Below are 10502 nucleotides of genomic sequence, written 5' to 3' on the forward strand. Positions count from 1 at the left end.
GTGTGTGTCTTCTTCTTGTATGTGTGTGTGTGTGTATGTCTTCTTCTATGGTGCTGATGTGTGTGTGTGTCTTCTTCTATGGTGCTGATGTGTGTGTGTGTCTTCTTCTATGGTGCTGATGTGTGTGTGTGTGTGTGTCTTCTTCTATGGTGTTGATGTTTTTAAAGGTCAAAAATACAATTCACATCAAGTCTACTGGTAACGCAATAACTACACATTTATTTATTTGGTTAAAATGGTTAAAAATGCAGTACACTCATTTGACCAAAGCCTTAATAGGAAGGGGGGGGGGGGCGAAATCACAAAAAAGCTGCAGTCCAAGCCTTCAGCCAAACTCTTTCAAATCCATCTTTAACCTTTAATAAAAACTCGTCAGCTCCACAGTTTAGTTCTTGAATCCACATGAAGAGCTGAAAGACTGGACAGTTGATCGAGGGGGGGGGGGGGGGGGGTTACTTCCTGTTTGCTGGAGCTGAGATGAACAAAAGAAGCCTGAGTTTGTCCACCAGGGAGTCACGTGTGTGTGTGTGTGTGTGGTGGTGGGGGACATTAACTTATTTAGTTTAATTCACAAAAATAAGTGATTAAAAACAGCGTGGTGTGTGTTGAGATCCTAAACGTTTGTTTTCCTCTCAGAAATATAACAGGAGTGATTCACCGTGCACCAGAGGAGTACAGGAAGAATGCTGCTCAGTTTGAAACAGTAGAAGAAGAAGCAAACGTCGGGGGTGTAGAAGGAGCTCGGTGAGGTAATGTGACAGAAGAAAAGAGGTTGTGTGTGTTTGATGCCTGAGAAAAAGAACGGAACGAGTGTCTTTAATTAAAGGAAATAAAAACGGCTGAAAGGAGAGACTGATGTTTCGATGAGAGCAGAGAGAAGGCCTGAGACCTGGACAGGGGGGGGGGGGGGTGGAGGTGAGGTGGATGAGAGCTAAAGACGATCGGGCACACGGAGTATTGAGGTAAAGGCTGGCAGGTCTGGTCCTCGTGCTCACCTGGAGGAGGCCTCTAGGCGTACATGGTCAGCTGGAGCCACTGCAGGTGGAGAAGAAGAGAAACTTCATGTTATTAAATATATTATATATATATATCATTTTTAAAGAAGATTGTTGTTTCTTCTCATTTTCCTCCCGCTTGAGAACATTTCTGTCGTTGTGATTCACGTGGAAGCGTCACGTTCTTACCTCCAGGACGCTGAGTCTGATGGTGCCGTCTCCATCCTGATCGAAGGCCTGGAACGCCCCTGGAGAGCAAAACGACATCAACAAGAGTGTGAGACAGAGAAATATACTTAAAGTTACGACCCGGGGGGCTTCATGATGTGTGCACCCCCGATAGCAGCTGTAGTATAAGTGTAATCGTTCACTGACAAGCTCCTTTCTTAACTTCCCAAATAACTAACGTAGTAAAAGAGAAGACGCGATGATATAAAAACACGAGTGTCAGTATAACTGCTCTTTCATTTTAAAAACACATTTATTTTACTTTTTTCTCCTTAGAATATTTTGTAATTTGTATTTTTTTCATATATATATAAAAATAAAATAAATTATAATAATTTATAATAATTATATAATATAATTTATAATTGATATATATTATAATTATTTTTTCATTATTATAAAAGAGGCTTTCTTTTATTATTGTGGATGTTAGAAACACCAGGGAGACGGAGGGATCTCTCTCCCAGGACGGACACACGTGCAATATATAGTTGTTTCCACATCACAAGTAAAAGCTCATAAATACGGGACCCTCAGAAGAGCACTTGAATGCACCATCAGTGAGTGATTTGACTACCATCTCTTCAGTATGCATGTCCCAATGCATGTCCTCCTGTCACACTTTGCAGAACTCAAAGCTGTTCTGGATACTCTGACCCACAATCCTTTGCACAGCGGACATATGAGCAAGAGGGTCAAAGTTCAAGGTGTAATGTGAGGATGAAGAAGTTTGTTTGCATGCAACAGCACGTGCTTTCCAAGCCGCAGTACATACGTAGTGAAAAGAAAGAGCATGCGCAGTGATGACTTACTGAACATGGCTTCCAGTCGAACCAGACAGCTGATGAAGCTGTCGAAGTCGATGTTCATGTTCTCGTTAGCGTAGCGCATGGTGATAATGTCGTACAGCTGGTTGTTGAGACGGAAGCCTGAGCGGGACACAAGACACATGACTGTACAGTGAAGAGAACATTTAGAGGGTGAGTTCAGGCCGGAGGTTCATCTGCAGACACTGAATCCTACAAACATGTTCACGTCGTAACGTTTGATTGGAGGTCATGAGTTGTAAATGTAGCACGTCAGAGACGCATCTTCTGCTTCCATGGAGCTTCTCTAACATGTTAGGATCACACTGACTTCTGCTTTGCATACGAAACATACAAATGTTCCAAATAAAACAAAATGCATAAGAAAAATCATTTTCAGCAGCAAACTCTGAAAATCTTAACGTATTTTAAATAATAATAAATATTGTAAGTAATAACTTTAAAGGATGAGAAACAAAATGTATTTTTATTTAATTTATTTTGTGCTTCCACTTCCTTAAACTGCTGTAAAAATAATTAATGTTTTAGAATATTAACCCTTTAGGTGCCAGTTTGTCTATTTAATGCTAAATGCCAGGTGGATTTGTTTTGTAGCGAGAAAATGTAATAAATTAAAATAAATAAAATAATGATACAGCAGAAAATCTGGTGGAAAATAGTTTTAAGAATATAATTTTCTAAACTATATCTTTGTATTGAAAGCCTGATAAAATAAAACGCATGAATAAGAACAAATCTGCCTTATGCATTAACACAGCCATATATCTGATGATGAGCTGAGTGAATAAAGAGTTATATTATATATAGATATATATAGATTTATTACCTGCATCGTTGACAGCGTTCCTCATCTCGTAACTGTTGATGCTACCGAACTGATCGGCGTTATAGTGCTTAAAGATTCCCTGAAAGAGACGACGTGGGACATGAATATAAAACAGAAGTCTTTACTGCGACTGAATACACGAGTAAACGTTGAGAAGTTCCCACCTGCCACTGTTTGATCTTATTCCACAGATGTCTGAACTCCTGCAGATTGAGTCTCCCCGTCCCGTCCATCTGCACGCCAGTTAAGAAGCTTCACTCAAAACAAGCGAGTGTATCCTGTGACTCCTGTGAGTTTTATTAGTTCTTTTACTTTTATCTGATACATTTAGTTAAACAAATAATTAATTATATATTATTATTATTATAGATTCAGATACACAGCTGTATATTAATAATAATTATTTTTTAAAATATTTATTTTATTAGTATTTTTAAACTTTAATTAAGTAAAAGTAAAAATATCAGAGTATTTCTTCCACAACTAAATAATAAAAACACTGATGGGGAACATTTTACTACACAAACAATTACACCGTCTCATAATTACTGTCAAACAATCCAACTCATATCAATTCAAATAGTCACACACACACACACACACACACACACACACACTGTCAGCTGTGTGTTCTCATTGGCTCAAAAGCATGTCCGTCACAGACCCTGCGGGGGTCTCAGCAGGTGGTGCCTCCTACAGAACACAGCCAGCCCGATGCACTCGATACAAAGGATACGTCCATCAGAGCAATCATGCTCCTGCAGCTCTCCAGGCTGAAGCCCTCCGTGTTCAGGTCCTTATCTGCAGGTACACAAGACACACAGTGTACTTTATTTACATTTCATTTATTTAATGCATGTTTTACATATTGTGTCCCATTAAAAACAAAGCTGTGTGTGTGTGTGTGTGTGTGTGTGTGTGTCTATTTGAATTGATATGAGTTGGATTGTTTGACAGTAATTATGAGACGGTGTAATTAATAAATGTCTCGTGCTTCTTCTTCTTCTTCTTCTTGTTCTTCTTCATCGTCTGCAGTTTAAACTGAAGCTGTGAGAAAGTGTCGCTGTGACGTCGCTGGACTCACGTTTGGTGATCACTCTGTTCAGAACGTTTTTCAGTTCGTTGGCTGTGATTTCCATGTCCTGTGAGAGACACCGCAGCGCAGGAGGAAACAGTAGAAGAAGAAAAGAGACGAGCATTAAAACGTGACTCAAAATTACATAAAAAGTCAGAAAATTAATTTTAAAAGTTGCTTTGATGTCATATAATGTGACGTGATACAAAATCATTAAATATGTATTAAATATTAATTCATTTTCAGATCTTTAACCCTTTCATTGCCTGTTTTTCTCCATAAAGCCACTGATAAACATTATAATTACTGTCTGGAATTGATTTTAATGCATTTTGTTTGTGTGCAGAAAACCAGGTAAACCAGGAAAACCAGGTAAACAGCATTTATAACCTGCACACGTGAGAAAATGATATCTAACCGACAGCTTGTTGTAGACTTGATATAAAAGATGAGGATTCATCGCGTGTGCATTAACAACCGAAACATTAGAAATAAACGTGAGGCTCAGGGTCACAGGACGACAGGACCTGCGGATGTCTTCCTGTACTTCTTGTACTCACATCGCCGGCTATCTCCTGAAAAATAGTCCTGAACTGCTGGTCCTCCTCGCTCTCTTCCCCCGCTGAGGCCGGCGCCGGCTGAGGCGTCGTGGAGCCACAGAGTAGAAAGAGATAAAGAGACAAGAGGGAGAAGATGTGAAAGGAAAAAGTGGAGATCAAGTTTGTGAAAAAGTCTTTTTGATACAGCTGTTTATACTATATATTATATATATTATATATATATATATTATATATATATTTGGCATTATTAAGGGTTAACCATGCAGTGAAATAACTTCGATCGAGTACATTTTATGGATATTTCGTATTATATTTAATGCATATAAATTAATAACATTACATTAACATTTACATTAAGAGGCTTATTTGTTTTTACAAATGCTTTATAACTTTATAATTTAATGCCATCTAATAACAAATACTTTATTATAATCTTTAAATGATGCAGCTCTGCTTTATGTCTTATTATTTAATATTGATTGATTTTTTGTTTGTTTTTGTCATTTGTATTGTCTAATTATTATGTATATATTATTATTATATATTATTATTATTATTATTATTATATTATTATTATTATTATTATTATTATTATTATTATTATTATTATTATGTATGTATATTATTATTATTATATTATTATTATTATTATGTATGTTATTATTATTTATATCATTATTATTTATATTATTATTATTATTATTATTATTATTTATATTATTATTATTATTTATATCATTATTATTTATATTATTATTATTATTATTATTATTTATATTGTTACTTTTATTTTTTTGGTAATGTTTATATTGTATTTTATAATTTATAATAATCTAATATTATAATATTTAATTAATTAATTAATTAATTAATTACTTAACGTACTTTTTCTTGATTACTTTCACTGAATGCAGAACTTTTACTTTTACTTCAGTAAAATATCTAAATTTCCAAAAATAACTGCTTGGATGCAAATGTGAAGCTTGTTGCTTTGAATAAATGAAAACTAAAGAAGCTGTTGAAGAAAGAAGAACTGTGTCGTGCTGCAGCTCTTTCACAGAACATCTCAAAGTCATGAAGGGAAATGAAGGACACTTACCACTGGATGGTCGGCCTCGATCCTGTTCTCTATCTCCCTGGGTGAAGACGAACAAACAGCAGTCACGATGGTGACAACAACACGTCATCTGGACCACAAGCCTGTGCACTCGTCTGTTTACTACATGTTATTCTCACAGAAATCATCAAATCAATCTCAACTCCTAAACTCAGAGCAAGTCTTAAAAGGCTTATAGTCCCATACTCACGTTGGACTAAATCATTCCACACATGCAGCTGTGAATCAAACATGTTAGTTCAGTACCACCTGCTGCTTCTTCCCGTCAACAGAATGTTCTTATTCGGGGCGGTCGCCGGCGTCCTCTTCTTCATGTTGCATTACATGAGCTTTAAGTAAATTTGTTCTGGTGGGTTAAAACTAATTCTATTAATATTAGATTTCTTGCAACAAATTGTAATATTTTTTGTGGTGCACATCCGTCCCACAGGTCCCGGGTCCGTCCGCGTGCAGCCGGCTCCTCCTGGGTGTTTGTTGAGGCTTGAATATGCAGTATTGAATATTTGTGAAAGTTTACCAGAGCATGCCCAAATCTGAAGTCGCTTGTCCTAAAAAAGATTCCATAACAGCTTCGAACTGGGGCCGATTTCTTCCAGTTCTACAAATCAAATCGCCGTTAAAATTGTTTGTTCTTGGTGGTTTGAGTCCCACCCCCCCCCCCCCCACCCCCCCCACCATCATTAACAAAACACACACACCCGCACTGTAGAAATGCACATGGAGGATAAAACGTTAAACTTTAAACTGTAAACATCAACGAGGAGGGCTGAGTATTATTATATATTACATATTATATATTAGTTTTTCTTTTCTTTCTTTATAATAAATAAACTGTAGTTTTCTTTCAAGGCTTTAAAATGAACTTCCTTCAACATGTTCCATTAAAATAAACACGACTTGTTTTACATGTAACCTGAGTTTAAGTCACTTTCTTATTTTAAAAGTCTTATTATTAGTATTATATGAATAATAAAATCCTCTCTGTTCCTGCAGGTGTTTCCTTATAATTAAAGAGGTTATTATAATTGAATATATATATATTTGTTTCTTGTGAGTGGAAATCTGTTTAATCGAAACCGCCTCGATGTTTATATATAATAATAATAATAATAATAATAATATATTTTAAAGCAGGTTTCCAAACGTCAACGTCGTGAACATGGATTTGTTTTTAATTAATCTTCTCCTGATTAATCAATATGAACAAAATTGCCAGTTGCAGCAATTTTTTAATAATGTTAAAAAAAATGTTTTATTAATTATTTAAATATTTTAAATAATTGTTAAACATTTTTAAAATACTTTAAAATACTTTTGGAATAATTGTGTAATATTTAAAAAGTAATTGTTAAATAATTTTGTAATATCTCTCAATATAAAATTAACCAATGTTGTATTTCAATACCCAGCCCCACTAAAAACATCATCAATAGAGTGAAATACTGTGTACCCCTCCCCTGCAGGCCCCCCCGCCCCCTGCAGGCCCCCCCACTCACTCTGAGGTGTTCTTCTTCTCGGAGAAGACTCGCAGGATGAACTCTCCCTCCTGGTGCGGCTCGTACGTGGAGGGGACGATGACGTACTCCCCGGGGGTGAGGCGGAAGCGCTGGGTCACCTCGCGCAGGTTGATGTAGGACTTGCAGCGAGCTTTGGAGGAGTTGAACAGGAAGAAGTCTTTCTGCATGTGCTGCTTGTTCCCGTGCATCTGGGGGGGGGCAGAGGAAACATTCACACTCCGACACTCACAGAATGTTATAATATAATAATATCTTATTTAACTTGCAAACCGTTTACGTTTCCTTACCTCCTTCGGCACCTGCAGAGAAACAGACGAAACATCAGTTTGTGTCATTTAAGGGTGCAAATGAATAATATTAATATATATTATATTATGCATAATATAATATTCTCTGATAATATAAAGTCATGAAGCACGAGTTGGATCAACCACAAAGTCACAAACGCCCTGATACACCGTCGTATGTTGAGCCTGCAGGTGCTTTTAAATACATCCATACAGTTTAAATATCTTATATATATATATATATATATATATATATATAGATATAGATATATATATATATATATATATATATATATATATCTATAACTTTATGGCACTTTGTGGCGTGTGTTGTCTGCAGCACCAAATCCTGATGAAATAAATCCTTCTTTTCTTTACATGAAAACATTCTTCTTGTCCTGATGCACACGTGGTAACAAACGAAGACAAACACGAGAGTCTCGATGTGAAGAAGAGCAGGACACCTCATAAATGGCGAACCCGATGGTGAAGAGGTTGGCTCCCATCTTGCGCTCTTTCCGCCTGTTCTTCTGCATCAGCGCGACCACGAAGGTGCAGCCCACCTCGTTGTCCTCGGGGTCGTCGTCCTCCTCCAGCAGACGGAGGCGGTACTGAGGGTTCGTCCAGAAAGTGTCTGCAGGACATTGAGTGATGTTTGGCATGACATTATCTTTTAAAGGAGTCGTGCTGTTCTGCAGATCTAAAGGTACCTGGGTAGTTCCTGCAGCCTCCAGCAGAGCAGCCTCTCACCCAGCGACCCTCGTTCACAGAAACCGTCCACTTGTGGATCTTATCGTCCTCCAGGGCGTCCGGGGTGAGGTTACAGATCTCGATCTTAGTGTAGTTCTTCTTGAAGTCCTCAAAGGACATCCTGGAAGAGATCGGGACACGATGGGTTACTGGCAAGAGCTGCAACTTACTCTTATTTTCCTTATCGATGGATCGCTTGGTTTATAAAGTCCACGGTCTTTAAATGACTTGTTTTGTCCAAAACCCAAAAATATTCACTTGAATTTTATATAAAACAGAGAAAAGCAGCAAATCTTCATATTTGAGACCCTGAAAAATGATCTAAATGATCTAAATGTGGTTTTATTTCTGACCCTCATCATGCGGATTGACAGGCATGTGTGCACTTTACTGTGAGCGGGCACTTTCTTTATTCAGTTTTATTCTATTTGTTGTTTGTGTTGTAAAAAAGGAACATTTATGTTGTTTTATGAACTTTTTCCTGATGCTGATGATTATCTTAGCTTAGCTTTACAAAACCCAAAACTGTATTAAAACATTTTCCTCCTTTTGTTCCCTGTAAAGTACAGACTGTCAGTACTCAGAGGAACATCAGAGGAACTATCAGAGGAACATCAGAGGAACATCAGAGGAACATCAGAGGAACATGAGCTCCTGTTCATCAACACTGAAGCACGGCTCACCAGAACTCTCCGTCCTCGGCGCTCTGGTGCTGCAGCTTCTCCTTCTCAGTCTTGGACAGCGTGGCCCACTCCTTAGAGCTGCGGAGAGAAGTCAGCGTGAACTTATCTTAGGAATCCACTTTTGTTAATTGTTGACACAAAACATTTTTTGGAAGTTTAGTTTAGTTTCAGATCGAGAGCCTGAAGGACAAACTGTCCCCTTTAAACCGTCCTTTAACATCCTGCTTTATATTACACTTTATTACATTTAGTATTATATTATAGAGACATCACACTTGAGCTCCTGACACTAAACTAAGGCTGACAATTAAAGATTTAATGAGTTTAATTGAATAAAAGACGGTTACTTGTCGCTCCAGGGGCCGTTCCACTCCACTTGACCCCACGGGTTCCTGAGACGCACCAGACGAACTTTAGAGTCCTTGAGCTGAGACGGTCTGCACTGTAGAAACATTCTCACCTTTAAACACGTACTGATGTATTAACTTAATGTGTGTGTGCAGATCACATCATTACAAACATCACAGTCGTTGTTTGGCGTTACCTCCTCCACCGCCGTCACAGAGTAGGCGTGGCCCTTCACGAGCCCCGTCACAGTGCGAGTCTCAAAGCGAGCAGGAACCAGCGACTGCAGACACACAACGCACGTTTGTATTGTAGAAATATTACAAACAGCATTTTATTTAAAGTAAAGCTCTGAATTAACAAATGTTATGCAGAAGATTTTGAATTACTTCTCAAAAAAAGCCTTTTTGATGTGCTAATTTAAAAAAGTGCTCCAAAGAAGGAACTAGAGAAGAACAATATTACGAACAGCATCAATTAAATGCCTCAACATTAAATATATGGACGAATAAACCAATCCAAAAATATATATCTATTACAATGAAAATACTTTTAATTATAATCTGTATTATTAATATTATTCTTTATATTTATCTTACTTTTACTTTACTTTATACTTTAAGTACTTTAACTACATGTTACTGTACAATAAACCTCTACTTTAAGTATATTATAATATATATATATATATATATATATCAGTGTATATATATATATACACTGATATATATATATAAACATATATATGCCAGTGTGTGGAGTGTGACTCACGTCGATGGAGCAGCCCATGAGGGAGCCTCTCTCCAGAGCTTTCTTCATGATCTTGTAAAGCTCTTTGGGAGCTTCCTTCATCTCGTAGAACTCTGTGACGCCGCCGGTGAAGTCCTCCATGGCCTCCGTGGTGTTTCCTCCCTTCAGCGCCTCGTAGGAGCCGTGCAGCCTGGACGAGCGAGAGCACAGCTTCATGGTTCAGTCTGAACATAAGTCTTTTAAACAGTGTTATAATATTTACTGCTGAAAATAAATATAATAGTCCACCACTGAGTAATATTGTGTTTGTAAGACATATTATTTAAAACAAATACTTTTAATAAAACATGTCTAATAAGTAAAACAACAAACAGCGAGTATACTGCTCCAAAGAAATACAGTCAAAACCTCAAATGTGCAAACAGAAGAGGAGCTTTCTGTGCAGAACCTCAGAACCTTACTGCTCTGCAGGATTCACTCAGCACTCACTTGGCGTAGGCCTTCTCCAGCAGCGCGCTCCAGAACTCGTTCCTCTCAGCGGA

The 10502-nt window shown here is 37.5% G+C and overlaps 1 protein-coding gene and 1 long non-coding RNA gene across 3 annotated transcripts in view; one reads left to right on the plus strand and one right to left on the minus strand.

The window, feature by feature from the left end:
- Window positions 1-193: 193 nt before the first annotated feature.
- The window catches only part of capn3a (calpain 3a, (p94)), a 15474-nt gene continuing 5165 nt past the window's right edge, over window positions 194-10502 (minus strand). The window contains exons 4-21 of one of the 2 annotated variants that reach the window (XM_029460414.1): window positions 10450-10502; window positions 9982-10150; window positions 9410-9493; window positions 9213-9307; window positions 8866-8943; window positions 8143-8303; window positions 7897-8066; window positions 7433-7444; window positions 7125-7333; window positions 5611-5647; window positions 4512-4589; window positions 3961-4018; window positions 3613-3677; window positions 3041-3109; window positions 2877-2955; window positions 2036-2176; window positions 1185-1243; window positions 194-1035 (exon numbers count right to left, since the gene is read on the minus strand). The exon at window positions 10450-10502 is cut by the window's right edge and continues 81 nt beyond it. In XM_029460414.1, the coding sequence (XP_029316274.1) occupies window positions 1009-1035; window positions 1185-1243; window positions 2036-2176; window positions 2877-2955; window positions 3041-3109; window positions 3613-3677; window positions 3961-4018; window positions 4512-4589; window positions 5611-5647; window positions 7125-7333; window positions 7433-7444; window positions 7897-8066; window positions 8143-8303; window positions 8866-8943; window positions 9213-9307; window positions 9410-9493; window positions 9982-10150; window positions 10450-10502 (1644 nt within the window). In that variant the 3' untranslated portion in view covers window positions 194-1008. The remainder of the gene's footprint in view (window positions 1036-1184; window positions 1244-2035; window positions 2177-2876; window positions 2956-3040; window positions 3110-3612; window positions 3678-3960; window positions 4019-4511; window positions 4590-5610; window positions 5648-7124; window positions 7334-7432; window positions 7445-7896; window positions 8067-8142; window positions 8304-8865; window positions 8944-9212; window positions 9308-9409; window positions 9494-9981; window positions 10151-10449) is intronic. The other variant, XM_029460415.1, reaches the window with a different exon arrangement.
- LOC115027231 (uncharacterized) lies at window positions 1788-4254 on the plus strand. The gene is made up of 3 exons (XR_003834369.1): window positions 1788-2203; window positions 3068-3683; window positions 3912-4254. It is a non-coding gene; the product is annotated as an uncharacterized LOC115027231 (long non-coding RNA).

This window comes from Cottoperca gobio, chromosome 22 (assembly GCF_900634415.1).
Source record: "Cottoperca gobio chromosome 22, fCotGob3.1, whole genome shotgun sequence".
In the NCBI taxonomy this organism is placed as follows: domain Eukaryota; kingdom Metazoa; phylum Chordata; class Actinopteri; order Perciformes; family Bovichtidae; genus Cottoperca; species Cottoperca gobio.